Source organism: Ricinus communis, chromosome 2 (assembly GCF_019578655.1).
Source record: "Ricinus communis isolate WT05 ecotype wild-type chromosome 2, ASM1957865v1, whole genome shotgun sequence".
Taxonomy (NCBI): Eukaryota; Viridiplantae; Streptophyta; class Magnoliopsida; order Malpighiales; family Euphorbiaceae; genus Ricinus; species Ricinus communis.
The window spans coordinates 12,760,501-12,774,722 of NC_063257.1; the positions used below are offsets into that span (position 1 = coordinate 12,760,501).

The following is a 14,222-nucleotide window of genomic DNA, read 5'->3' on the forward strand; positions in this document are numbered from 1 at the left end:
TATACAATAATTTCTAATCGTACAAAAATATTATAATCAATTATATTTCTAATATTCATTTTACATTAATTTATAAATATTTTTAGAATATTTTTATATTTATTTATCAATAAAAGCTTAAAATATTAGAAATTTTATCAAGAATACTTTAAAATATTTTAAATTATTATTATTTTCTAAAATATGATAAGTAATTATAAAATATTAAAAATTCTATTAAGTTTTTCTTTTTATAAACTCAATTTACATTGTTATTTATAATCAAAATAATAATAATAAACATATAAATAATGACTACAATAATACATATAATAATACATTTTCTCATGTAGTTAAGATGACTGTAATGAGGACTCTTCTTGCTTTAGCATTTGTAAGCAATGCCACATTCATTAACTTGACATAAACAATGCTTTTCTTCATGGTGATTTGTATGAAGAAGTTTATGTTTGTCATTCCTGGTTATCAAATTGCTGACAGTTCTAAAGTACGCAAATTAAAGAATTCACTTTATGGATAAGCAAGTAGGCATTGGAATGCCAAACTTATTCATGCCTTATTAGCTGTAGATTCTACCATCATCTATTTCAAGATCTTAGCGATCCAAATTGGGAAAGGCAATGTAAGATGATTATGCAACTTTCTTCAAAATCAAACTTAGGAGTTAGTTCCTCATTCTTTAAGTTATAATTTGGTGGCAGCAAGTGGGTGTTCAAGCTTAAAATGGATCATGATGGCTCTATTTATAAGCATAAAGCTATTTAGTGGTTAAAGGGTTTCATCAAACTCTTGGAATTGACTTTAATGAAACCTCTAGTCTTGTGGTTAAAGCTTCTACTATTTGAATTGTTCTTTGCATAACTATTCATTTTGGCTGCCCAATCTAATAAATGGATATGAATAATGCTTTCTTGAATGGTCAGATGCAATAAATTATGTACGTGTCCCAGCCTGAGAGATTTGTGGATGTTATTATCCAGATTATATGTGTAAGTAGGCTTCTAAGGCCTAGTATGATAGTGTGAGAACAACATTTAGGGATTCACCAACACTAAGTCAGATTCATCTTTGTTTGGGCATACATTTAGTGCTAAATTGATGTATTTTTTTAATATATAGATGACATCTTGGTGACAAGTAACGATTCTCAATTGTTATAGCAGATGACTAAGGATTTGAATGTCATTTTCTCTTTAAAGGAATTGGGTTTTTTATATTAATTTCTAAGAAACTAAAGCTAAAAGGGGCTAAGGCTTGTTCTACTCTAGCTGCTATTGGGAGAACTTTATCAAAGTTAGAAGAGAAATACTAGAAGATCCAGTTGTTTATAGAAGTATAACTGGTGCTCTTTAGTATCTAACTTTGTTAAGACATGATATTGCTTATATTGTGAGCAGATTTAGTAAATTCCTGCAAAATCCCACTATTGTGCATTGCCAGGCTTGTAAAAGGGCATTCAGGTGTAAGAAATAATGACATATGGAATTAGCTTTAAGCCCAATAAGAATCTATTTCTTACTTCCTTTGCAAATGCTAACTGGACTAATTGTCCAAATGACAAACGTTCAACATGAGCTTACTTTATATTTTTAAGTTCCAACTTGCTAAAAAACAAACTGTTATTTCTAAATCAAGCATAGACTCTAAGTATAGGGCATTAGCTCAAGTGGCATTAGAGTTTTTTTGGATAGGGTCATTGATAAGTGAGTTGAAATTTAAATTAAATTCTTTACTTGTGATATATTGTGATAATATTGGATCAATATCTCTTGTTGCTATTCTAGTATATCATGCCAAAACTAATCATATTAAGATAGATGCTCATTTCATTATAGACACGATGTTAAAGAGGCAGGTAGAGATTAGATATGTTCTTATAAGCGATCAAGTGACGGATGTACTAACTAAAGAAGTTATATTCTTTAGATTTCTTAAGATGAAAAGCAAGCTTAAGGTTAAAGCTTCGCTTTTTGCTCGAGGGAAAATGTTAAGATGACATATTTATCCATTGATAAATGTAGCTCAATTATAGCAAATCAAGAATCTGAAGCCGCCTCAACATCCAAGCAGTTAGGGTGCAATGCAAAGGTCAACAAGTTAGCTATGGCCAAAATAAAATTTCTCGCCAAAAAGTGTAGTTAGTAATTCTATTATTATAAATTTAGAAGTAGGAAAAGTGTGTGTAATATAAGCTCTATAAATAAGAGCTAATGTAATTGATTGAAGTTACAATGAAAAAACTCATTTACATAAAACCCTCATTCTCTTAATCTTCTTGATTTTTCTTTAAAATTATAAAATATTTATCTTTGTTTTCATTTCATGTATCATAAGGATACAACTGAACAACAATTTGTATCATTGTTTAGCCGTCAAATTGATATAAAAAAGTCGTTGCTCCAATGATGTTGATTTAATAATCAAACACAATATTTAGAAGTTGTTCAACTCTATACACATGTTTTAAACACAATAAATATGATAATAATTGATCAAAATGAAGATGATTGAATCATTATAAATTGAAGATTTCAATGATAAAATATTTATTCTTATAAAAAATTATCACCACATATTTTTTGTCAAAAATATATACCAAAAATTATCATAAAATAAAATCATATAATACGTTTTAATATCTTTTTCTTAGTAATTTAAATAGACTTAATTGCTAAAAAACCATATATATTGCATTTGTTATCAAATTCAGCATATAGTTTTAAATTTTTAATTTCAATTTTGATTTCAATTTTAGCCTATAAAATTAATATATTTGCCGAAGTTATTGACATGGTATGAACTCTGACAATAACAAAAAGGAGTTGAGTTAACATCAGAGTTGTTCTCTCATTCCATTACTAAAATATTCTCATTTAAACAAATAAGATTAACATAACTCCAAAGCTAAGAAAAGAAAAAAATAATTTTATACTCTTAAATGATAATATTTATGTAATAGAATGAATCAATAACTCTAATGTTAGCTCAATTCTTTCACTTTTACCAGAGTTCATGCCATATTAATTAGTAAATTTTGAATAATTTTACTGCAGGCTGAAATTGCAATCAATATTAAAATATGATGCTGAAATTTTAAAAAATTTAAAATTAAATGCTAAATTTTTTAATAAGTCCAAAATTTAGGATTTTCCTGACAATAAAGCCATTTATAAAGAACCTTTGAGATCAAAATATTGGTTGTAAGGCGAGTCCTCATGTACTCTAATTGCAAAAAGAGGACTTTAATGGTCCAAAAAGAGCTCAATTTTGCATCTTTTGATCCTTCGAACAAGTTGAGGGGGCAAAATGAGCCTTTTTGTCCAAAAAAAGAAACAGGATCTAACTGGACCCATTGTCTAGTAGGTTGAAGTGAGCCTCCTAAAGTTGAGAAGCAACTCGGAAGCAGTAGCAACTGGGCTACCCATTTCGCGAAGCAGCAGGGCGTGTGTCAATTTAATTTAATTCATATGGTACACAGATCCCTGACATTGCTTCTCTCTGCTTACTGCAGACTGAACCCAATTGCCCAATTCCATAGACAACTGCAGGTTCAACGCTTTTGGTTGTAAATCTGTCAGATCACAACATCATCGTCGTCATCTTCTTCTTCTTCGTCTACTGCTTACTGATACCTTGTAAAGAATTCATTGAAAAATGGCTTATAGGAGGAGACAGCAACAGCTGACGATAAATACTGCTTCCTTTGGCGAGGAAGATGAGGATGATAGGACAAATTCTGACTCGTCTTCTACTTCTCTTGCTGCCAAAGCCATTAGAGCATCTTCTGCTGCTCATAGGGACTCTTCTCTCTCCTCTGCTTATGGCTTTAACCAACGCTCTCCTTCTTCTTATTTTACTGCTTCTGCTACTGTCACTTCTTCTTCTTCTTCTTCTTCTTCTTCTTCATCTTCTTCCAAGGTAAATGGTTTATACCCAGATCGAACTCTGTTGTTACTTGTTCTTATTTGGCCTTAAAGCGGAAAGCTTTTGTTTGTTTTGTGGATTACTGTAGGATTCGAAGCCACATGTGTATACATCGATGAAGAATCTAAATGAATCATCGAAACAAGGGTTTTGGGGTACTCTTGCTAGAAAAGCTAAATCCATTCTTGATGATGATGATAATGATCCTCCTAAACAATTGGATTCACTTGCGACTGGGAGACCCACCCACCATGTGCCTTACACTTCAACTAAACCCAAGGTCAGAATTCAATCTAGCATTTCATTTCAATACTTAAAGCTTTCTCATATCAAAAACTTTTAACTTTTTTGCAAGTTTCTTAGCATACTTAGCTTGCTTGTTAACTGTGTGGTTTTCACCCTCTTTTATTTTTGCTTTGTAGATTTTACATTTCTAGAACCTTGTTATACTCGCACTTCTTTCTAGCCAAATGCTTGCATATCTGCTGAACCTTGAGATGTGAATTTGATCTTATTTGTATTGTATGTCCTGTTTGTAGTACCAAAGTCCATACCCTTCTCATGACAGCTATCGCAAAACCGACAGTCCTAAGTTGCAGAAGGGACTCAATGCGATCTCATCTTCCCTAAATTATATTGGTAATGCTGTTGAGGTAATTCTTCTTCTTTCCTTTTCTTTTTCCCCCCAAAAATGGATGAGATTTCCTTGGGTGGTCTTTGTGTATAAGTATTGCAACTTATAATTAACAATTGGCAGAAAGCTTGGCTTGTTGTATGATTTCTCTATAGTTTTCAATCAATCTTGTGTTGTGTTTAAAAACATAATGATGCTTTTACCTTTTCAGGAGGGTCTTACCATTGTGGAGAGTCGGACTGCAGACATTATTCAAGAAACACGTAGGCATATCAAGAAAAAACCTAGTACTGATGCTGCACAAAATCAGGCAACTAATCATGGCAGGACATTGCAACAACCTCAATTACAGACCCATGTGCAACCTCAGATACAAACTGATCAAGAACTTCAACTAAAAGCATCTCGCGACGTAAGGTGGCAGCTATGTCACTGGTTCATATAGTGGAAGTATTTTTTTGCATGTGTGGGTTGCCGTAAACTTGTCTGAAACTGCCAGATTGACTTTTCTCTAGCTTACAGAATATCATTTATTTAGTTCTAAGGCAGAGACCACATATGTACTTTTTATCTTGCAGTATGTGTTTTGAAGGTCTATCCTGCTTCCTAGAGGTTTTTGCATGATCGTTCAGTGGAACATTTTGAAATCCATAATCAAACTAGCTGCTCTTACAAGTCAATTTTGTGCTTATTGTTGATCAGCATCCTACTATTCTCAACATAAGGTTTTGTGATTTTTGGGTATCTTTGCTTTAGTGTATGCTGCATGCGAGTCTGATGGACACATTAGCTGGGGAGGCCTTTTCCAAGGCTAAACAAAACACCCCAGGATGCAACATTGTTGCTGTCCCCAAAGTTTAGTCATAACACCAACAGAAACTTGCGTGGAAATCTGGTAGAATGTTTTTAGTGGGACGATTCCTTCTGGGATGGCAGATGTTTCCTAAATTGTTTGATATATTTTCATAACGAGAAGCACGATCATCCATTTTTTTCTGTACCAGGTTGCAATGGCTATGGCTGCCAAGGCTAAGCTTCTTCTAAGAGAGTTGAAAACTGTTAAAGCAGATTTGGCTTTTGCTAAGGAGCGATGCGCTCAGCTGGAGGAGGAAAATAAAATCCTTAGAGAGCATCGTGAAAGAGGGGACAACCCAGAAGATGATGATTTGGTATGAATTCCTTTCATTCACTTCTACTTTCTGTTTCTCCTCATTTTCCAATTCCTTATAGGATAATCTGAAAAATGCTGATCAAGCTGTTCCTGGACCAGCAGATGTTCATGATGAACTTTTATGAAAGAGTATAAACTGTAAATGATTCTTGATTTTGATCTGATGCTGTTTAAATGTACCAAATATCTCTCTGCATTTTATTGGTGGCATAATTGCAATAATCTTCTGCAAGCTCCTAAATACTAGAAAGAAACAAAAGGGATTTGATTCTTATAGTGATATGTCCAAAATGCTAGATCTGTATCCAAGGTTCAATCACTTCTATATTCCACGTCTCGGAAACTAAAAAACATCAGCATGTGATAGGTGTTATTCATAGCTATACAGTTAGTTCAAGCTAAATTAGAGAACAATATAGGACTGTTTTGGAGTAATACGCTCTCGTGTGCTGGTGCAATGTTATGGCTGAGAATATCTAAGATTTTATAGCCTACTGCCAGGGTAGAAAATAGGATAATCTGCATATTGACATTCTATTTTTACAAATCGCGAGTTAAGGTCAATTGTAAGATTAGGTAATTAGTTTCAGAATCAATTAGCAAAGCTCCAGATACCGTCACTCACACCATTTGAAAGATGAAAAAGTTAACAAATAATGGATAGTTATTTAGCCACTAGAAAAGGCATTCGCTTTTAGAGGTGGTCCACAATAAATATGTTATAAAACATGTATTATGAATTTGAGGTTTGGTGCCTCAGTAATGTCGTTCCTTTGAGCAGAATGTTGCATGCTTGAGTAATGGCAACAAGCTCTATGGGAAAAAGCTTAGGGGACGCTACAGACAACACTTCATCATCCTTGTGTTGGAGATGCTCTAGCATGTATGTATATTAATTTGAAACAAATGGTGAACTACATTTCAAATTTAGCGTGTTGGCAAAATATTGTGATTTCATATTTCAGATTATATTGCCATGTAGAAACTGATCTTTTCCCAAGCATTAATTTTGCTGGTCACGGTATACAGTTTCACATATCAAATGAAAGTTATAGTTGGGATCTCTGTACCATGTTATGTTCGATGTATCAACATTTCTATCATCTGTGACATCTTCAGAATACCAAGGAAATTGAAAACCAAATGAACTGGAATTAGGTTACTAGCACTTGTAATTAGGTTTCATGATTCCCTTTTCCTTTGGAGAGAAAAGTAGGTCTAAAGAGGATATAATATTAAGACGGGGAATGTGAGTGGATATTTGGAGAGATTATTGGGGATTGAGGATGAAGAGATGGAGAATAGTAGGAAATTGTCTATCTTGATCACTTCTCAAATTGTTAGAATCCCAAAATTGAAGCAAATAAAAAAATTCAAATTATGAATTATAGATTGATCAATGATTTTAATTTCAAGTCAAATGTCTGATTCATATTTGCTGATTCCTGGTTGCAATTGAATCATGATATTCTGATAACTGTGAAATAGGTATAATCAATTGTGTTTTTTCACAAAAGGACTGGAATTAAAGGTTAGGTTGCTGGAATTTCTTAGCAGTAAGAAGATTGAGGTTAGTTAATATTTTTGGGGGGTTTTATTGGTAGAGGTTGAATGGTGCAAGTGCTACTACTAAGGAATACTTTCATGTTAATAATGATAACCTATTGAGCCTAGACACAAGCCTCTGTGCAGTTAGATACATAGCTTTGAAATAAAATGCATGATTATTATGAATGGCAACTCAATAAACTATAATAGCAAAAACATTGATGAATAAGAAAGGAGAAGATTTGAGGAAGAGAAGGATGAGAGCATGAGCTTATGTGAGAGAGACCAAAATCGCACTAGGGATGTACACCTTTGATAACCAAAAGATTTTGTAATTTCATAAATCAAACCACATAATTAGGTTATACAGTTATTTGTAGAAACCAGAAATTCTGACTATACCAAAGGGTAAAAACTCCTAAGGGGGGGAAAGAGCCTAAACAACTGTTAGTATATTTTTCTCTCTTGTTAAAAACGATTTCTTCTTAAAAGGTAATATCAACTATTAGTGATTTCAACCTTAAACTTCCAAATTGGAGCTCTTACCAACCCTGATCCAGTTTTCTGTTTTCAGTTACCATATTGCCATGACCATGTGCTAAATCCAGTTCTTGGACTGAGGAATTGATTTCGAACCTACATCATTACAATTATAAGCTCCTCGGAGATTCCATCTCTTGATGGATGCCTATGAGGACTGCTAATTTATAAACGTACCTGTTTTGAATTTAGCAATGTGTTTGACTGAATTTTTAGACTTTGTGAGAAATTTATTACTAAAGTTTGGAGATTAAACTAGATGCTTTCTTCCACCTATCTTGTAATTTAAATTGCTTAAAGAGTAGAATTCAAATTAGTAATCATAACATAGTTTTATTTTCACAGTTTATAATTTCGAGTTTAAGGTTTTGTATTCATTTATTTAACTACTGCTGAGGTTTATTAGAATTAGGACAAGGAAAGCTTTATCTTCTTTTGGGTAAACTGCAATTATTGGTTGAGCCAAGTCATATTTGTTCTACCAAACTATCATATTCTGATGCCATTTTTCCATTTCAGATACGGCTTCAACTTGAAACACTATTATCAGAGAAGGCTCGGTTGGCGCATGAGAACTCGGTTTATGCACGTGAGAATCGCTTCCTAAGGGAGGTTGTCGAATACCACCAACTCACCATGCAGGATGTTGTATACTTAGATGAGAGCACTGAGGAAGTCACTGAAGTTTATCCCATCAAGGTTGTGTCGGATACTTCCTCTTTCTCCAATACTTCGCTGCCCCCTTCACTGTCACCTGAGGCTTCCCGTGGTTCAAGTCTGCGACCAACTCGGGACATCTATCCTCGCCCTGTGCCACCGCCAGGACTTTTGGAGGTTCCTAAAAGTGCAACCCCCTTGAATTTAAATACTGCTAATGCTGCAGTGGATACAAAAAATTACTCGAGCTCTTCCGTTTGAACAGCATTGCTTCTTCTTATGCTTGAAATTGTAACTGTATGTTATCGATCTGTCAATTCATTTTTCAGTCATTGCTGGCTGATACTAGTGTATATTTCCTATCATGTACTTTCATGCTTCTTGTCATGTTAAAACAATAGTTGTCTTTAATTCTTTTTCAGATTTCTGAAATGTATTTTGAATTTTTCGGAGTCCTGACATATTGCAATTTTTGACAACACAATCCAAATCATTATTCGAGCTGAAATTTACTTTCTGAAGTTGTCTTTTATTTGGTTTTTCTCCAATGCAGCCTTTGTCAAGATTGTGAAACCTGACTGAATCAAATAGAAAAGAATGAAATTGAACTCATCTCTTTCAGAGATTTCTGAATAACATTGAAGCAAGGTGACACCATCTACTGAAGCCTTTTGGAACAGTAAAATTGAGCTCAATTTGTTCTGCAATCAACTGCAACTTTCATTAAATCAAATGTTATAACAGATTACAAGAAACATGATGCACAGGAGGAATAATAAGAATATAATGAATGGTCTGTCAGACCTATCGACCTTCTGTAGTACAATACACAAACGCATATTTTCACCTCTAACTTGACTGAACTGTCTACACACTTGTATCTGATGGGGAGAACATATATGAACAGAAACTGAAAGGCAAGATGACCTTTGGTTGAAAGTATAAGTGGCTCCAGGGTATCAGCAAGCAGCAGAGTTTTTTTTTTTTTTTTTTTTTTGATTCAGCAGCAGATCTTAGAATAGCTGGAAATACAAACTTGTTGAACCATCACTGTATGATCTGATATCTGCTGGTTTGACCAATGCCCTGCACAATGGACATGTTCTTTCTCTCTCAAACCTGAAAAAGTCAAGAAAGTTACACATCAAGCAAAAGCAAATGGCCAAAAGGCAACAAACAACCAGGTGTAAATTTAGCACCTAACAGAGAATAGGGTAACAAACAAGCACAAAATAATACTCAAAAAGAAATCCCACAAGCACACTGCACTGTAGTTATCAAAATTTGCTATCCCTAAACGAAATTGTTTTGAACACCAACGTATTATCTTAAAAATTAAAAAGATAGAGGCCATAGAACCATGTACAGGATCTCATTGATAAGCAAAAGGCTTCAAAAGTGATGCTTCCAAATTCTTATTGATTGATAATAAGGAGCTCTTCTCAAGTTTATTATCTCATATCAAACAGACAACTATTAGAAATCGGAGCATGAAAATGTAAAAACTAAAAAGTTATATTAATTTTTTATTATCTCATAAATATAAAGACTGAAGATGGGGGAGATTTACCATTCTGATACACAATCTTCACAGAATATGTGCTTACAGCACAGCAAAATCGGTGCATGCATCTTCTCCTGGCAGATAGCACAGAGATCTCCTGCTGCATTGACCTACAATCATTGCTACCAACTCAAAATATGCCAACAATCATATGCATTAAAAGAAACTAATGAGAAATCACACATGGAGGATGCCAAGCACTTCATGGTCCAATCATTTGTATCCCCTAAACTCTTAAAAGGTGTGTATCTAGTCTTTGCTGGTTACACTTTTACTTTGACATTTGATAAGGATGACACTTGCACCTTAAAATTCAACAACCACATTCACCTTAGCATAGAAGTTCAAACCTGAGACAGGCACAAGCTATGTCATGAGACCAAGCCAAGTGAGTCCCTTAAACCACCAAAATCCGGATAAATCCAGGTCAACATAAAACCTTATATCCACGAAAGAGGTTACTCGATCCGCATTCCAAGATGGCACTTACTCATGAAAAGGTTACACTTCACCCTTTGGAGTGGTGATTACACCTTCAGCGTGCTAAAGGGTGACTTATGGCCAAAATAATGAGAGAGGGAGATGGTGAGATTCCACTGCTTGAATAAGACCACTCACCTGCTCAGATGTGGCATAAGAACCATAGTGCATTTCTTTACGAGATAAAGCCCTCAATGCTGTAACGAACAGTTGAATCTACACATATATGTCAATGAACTGTATGAGGTTGCGATTCTAGAAAATGGGAAGGAACCATTTAGTTTTCATGAAAGATAGCATTTGGCTTCTGCAAAGAAGCATACCTTCCTCAAAACTGAAGTAAGCTTGAAGGTTAAATACAATCCTGTAACTAATGAAGAAAAAAGACTTCCGTACTCTTTGTTCAAGAAGAACCTATACCAGACAGGTGCTGGCAACAAGGCACGGTAGAACAACAAAAGATACTCCACGAGAGTTAGCATTTGACCCTGAAAAAAGAAAAGTTCTCAATAGTCTGGATTTGATTTATGAAACAGATATAGTTGCAAATAAACGCCAACATAAAGTTTGAACTTTGTTGCTAAGTAACCTGCTTACGGTAATTCTGCCCACTACTATTCTTGTAATACATCAAAAGTATACATTTGAAAGCCATTGCTAGCTGCCGCACCATAGCATCTGAAAAAGAATACTGTTACTAAGAATGCTTAGGCCATATCGATATATCAGGAAGATATGATGTGTGTTTAGGAAGTGGTTTTTCTTCTCCGGTTCTCATCTCAATCTTCTCATTACACCTCTTTTTCCATAAAGAATGGAAATGTATTTCCCTAATTAAAACAAGAGAACTTATTCTTATAAATCAAAAACTGGAGCAAGTAAACATGCTTTCCACTTCTCAGAAAAATGGACAAAATCCTATGAGGATACACATAAATAAGGTTTCTACAACTCCCCCTTATTCCTCTCTACTGAAAGGAGCCATTAGGAAATTGAAGAGAACATATAGTATTTCAATTAAATAGCACACAAACTGTTTAATGTTTCAATGAACAAAGTATTAGTGAAAATTCCGGACAAAGATATCTACTCATTATATGTTAAAAGTATCATCACAAAACATTCATCAACATTTTATATATCAGAAGTATCACGAGAAACACTCATCAATTCTGCATTAAACTTATCCTAATGCCCACATCATTTTTCAGTAAGAAACAGTAATTACCACGCAAGTGCATACGATTTTTTTCTCATATGCATAACATACCAGTAAAAAGAATATAAAAGGACTTACCATTCACCACGATGATAAATACAGCATGCCAGAAAGGAGGTAGTTTGGTAGGAGGAAGCAAAGCCAACGGGTATAGAAGGTCATCATTTCTATACCACCAATAAAATGATACCACATGAAGCATGAATAGTACAGTCATGGCTACAAGAAAAAACTTCTTTCTTTCTCCCTGAAAAAATCAGCACGTATAGTCTCAATTTCAAAGAAACTTATCACCACACATGCATTTTATTGTAAGTTAATAAGAATGAAAGTAACAAAACACCTTTAGAGCTGTCTGCTTTCTTAAAATATCATTTGATTTGAACAGAACTGCAGCAATCCATAATGCCATACAAAACCCTGAAGGAAAAAAAATAAAAATTTCAACGAAAGATCAGCTACCAATTATCAATACAAAGTTGGCACTTTATAAACTAATTAAGATAAGAAAATTGCATAGTGCCATACAAAACCCTGAAAAGAAAAAAGGAAAATTTAAACTAAATATCAGCTACCAATTATCAGAAACAAAGTTAGCACTTCCTAAACTAATTAAGAATTGAAAATTGCATAATGCCATACAAAACCCTGAAACAAAGGAAAATTTTCAAGGAAAAAAATAAGAAGCAAGATTACCTTGCAAATGTTGGCGAATAAAAACAAGCAAAAGCAGCAAAGAAAAAGGAAGAACATGCTCAATCCACCTAGCAAAATTCTGAATATCATATCTTTGATAAGAAGTTGAAGAAGAGGGTTCGGTGGTGGTCCCATGAGAAGAAGGTAGAGCTTGAGAAATGAGGGGTCCACCAGGTGGTTGATCTTGATCATCTGACAAAGGTAATGATGAAGCAGAACTGGACTCAGCACCACCAATTATCCTAATAGTAACCTCCTGGTCCTGGTGATGTTCACCCCCACCACCACCACCTCTGTTTGATCCCCTAGAAGACGGAGGAGGAGAAATCAATTGCTCCCTTTCTTGAGAAGAAGAAGCGCTTCCTCCTCCTCCTCCAAGAAATCCTGAATATTCCAAAAGGGTAGTCAATGGAGCATGTATCAAACTAGACGCTGCTATATTTATCCCGTATCTTCTTGAATTGCTATTATTACTGCCACTAACACTACTAACACCCCCATAATTACTGCTACCCAAACCAATAGAAGAAGAAGAAAAAGAAGAAGAAGAAGAAGAAGAAGAAGTCTCCATTGTTAATCTCTGCCCAAAGAAAACAAAAAACAAAACAAAACAAATATTTGGGAAAAGGGTCTTGTTGGTTAAAGCACAGGCTGGCTACTATTGTTATTTCATTTTCACCTTCCTTTCTTTCTCTTTAACGTCCCTGTCACAGCTTTCCGCTTCTGCTACGCGGCTTTTGTACCCTTTTTATTTTTCCTTCTTTAATTCAGATCTTTGTACATAAATGGTTGTCTCGTTCTGACGTTTTCTCTCTTATCCTTTATTCACAAATGTATCCAACAGCGAATTACGGGATCGATCGATGGAGGTTCTCATACATACAGACGTGTCAACTAACTGCTGTTTCTTGGTTTATTCAGAAGAGAAAAATGGATAGAAAGAAAGAAGGAAACATATTATGCCGTATAAATTTCTTTTTGAGGAAACATATTATGTGATATTATATAATATGTTATCTAAACAAGTGTGTGTGACTAACTATGACCATTCAAAACAATCTTGAATGCGCTGCACAGCATTCATACACATCCATACTGATGAACAGATGACTGGATGATGAATTATCTTGCTAATACCCATAAAAACGAATAGCAAATATAATAATTAGCCATTAAATTTCACTTATTATCTCACTTATAAATTAAATTCATAAATAATTTATATATTTAAATAATAAATTATATATCAATCATCAAAAATAAAATTATACTACTTATACATATGTGTCATTCTCATATTAGTTATGATGTATATAACAAGTCTAAATAAGAACTATGAAAAAAATAAGAAATTTATAATCTATATATTAAATTTTTTTTAATTTAATTAAAATTTAAATTTAAATATACAGCTATATTAAAATTTTGAAAATGGTATTTATATTTTAAATTAATCTTAGGTATATATACACTAAAATATTTGAATAGATTACTAAATTAAAAGTTATTAATAAATAAAATATTTAATTACTTCAGTTAATTTGGATAAATTTTTTTTTAAATTATAAAATTGATTGACCCAAATTTAAAAGAAGAATATATAAATCGAACTAACCAAATTATTAACTTGATTCACTTTTTATATTTTTATATTTTATTCTTTTTCTAATTAGTGTCCGATAGCTAAAAATAAATAAATAAAATAGTCAGAAACTTTAGAGTTTTATAATTTAATTAAATTTTTAAATTTTAATTAAATTTTTTAATTCTTATAATTTGATAGACAAAT

General features: G+C 33.4%; 2 protein-coding genes across 4 annotated transcripts; one reads left to right on the forward strand and one right to left on the reverse strand.

Annotated features, from left to right (window-relative positions):
• Positions 1–3,368: 3,368 nt before the first annotated feature.
• On the forward strand, positions 3,369–8,982 carry LOC8284747. The gene is made up of 6 exons (XM_048370793.1): positions 3,369–3,918; positions 4,013–4,204; positions 4,464–4,577; positions 4,770–4,970; positions 5,563–5,727; positions 8,337–8,982. Exons 1-6 carry the CDS (start codon positions 3,655–3,657, stop codon positions 8,733–8,735), a joined length of 1,335 nt encoding a protein of 444 aa, XP_048226750.1. The 5' UTR covers positions 3,369–3,654; the 3' UTR covers positions 8,736–8,982.
• Positions 8,983–9,169: 187 nt separating this feature from the next.
• Positions 9,170–13,506, reverse strand: LOC8284745 (E3 ubiquitin-protein ligase RNFT1). 3 transcript variants are annotated; one of them, XM_002533785.4, is made up of 8 exons: positions 12,434–13,499; positions 12,081–12,157; positions 11,816–11,984; positions 11,108–11,196; positions 10,842–11,006; positions 10,657–10,734; positions 10,045–10,148; positions 9,170–9,593 (listed from the first exon to the last, which is right to left on the reverse strand). In XM_002533785.4, exons 1-8 carry the CDS (start codon positions 13,002–13,004, stop codon positions 9,488–9,490), a joined length of 1,359 nt encoding a protein of 452 aa, XP_002533831.2. In that variant the 5' UTR covers positions 13,005–13,499; the 3' UTR covers positions 9,170–9,487. The 3 variants fall into 3 exon arrangements, 1 of the variants encoding a protein (XP_002533831.2); XR_003080859.2 differs by having other exon boundaries at positions 9,570–9,593; positions 10,389–10,734; positions 12,434–13,506; XR_007214729.1 differs by lacking the exon at positions 9,170–9,593 and having other exon boundaries at positions 10,222–10,734; positions 12,434–13,506.
• Between the last annotated feature and the right edge of the window lie 716 nt (positions 13,507–14,222).

Bases quoted from the DNA above. Each gene is read 5' to 3' on its own strand.
- LOC8284747 (XM_048370793.1), top strand. From the start codon at position 3,655: ATGGCTTATAGGAGGAGACAGCAACAGCTGACGATAAATACTGCTTCC. The intron at 4,205-4,463 runs GTCAGAATTCAA...TCCTGTTTGTAG, and splicing joins ACACTTCAACTAAACCCAAG to TACCAAAGTCCATACCCTTC. The intron at 4,578-4,769 runs GTAATTCTTCTT...TTACCTTTTCAG, and splicing joins ATATTGGTAATGCTGTTGAG to GAGGGTCTTACCATTGTGGA.
- LOC8284745 (XM_002533785.4), bottom strand. From the start codon at position 13,004: ATGGAGACTTCTTCTTCTTCTTCTTCTTCTTCTTTTTCTTCTTCTTCT. The intron at 11,007-11,107 runs GTTACTTAGCAA...TTCTTTTTTCAG, and splicing joins GGCAGAATTACCGTAAGCAG to GGTCAAATGCTAACTCTCGT. The intron at 9,594-10,044 runs GTAAATCTCCCC...TGACTTTTTCAG, and splicing joins GAAGATTGTGTATCAGAATG to GTTTGAGAGAGAAAGAACAT.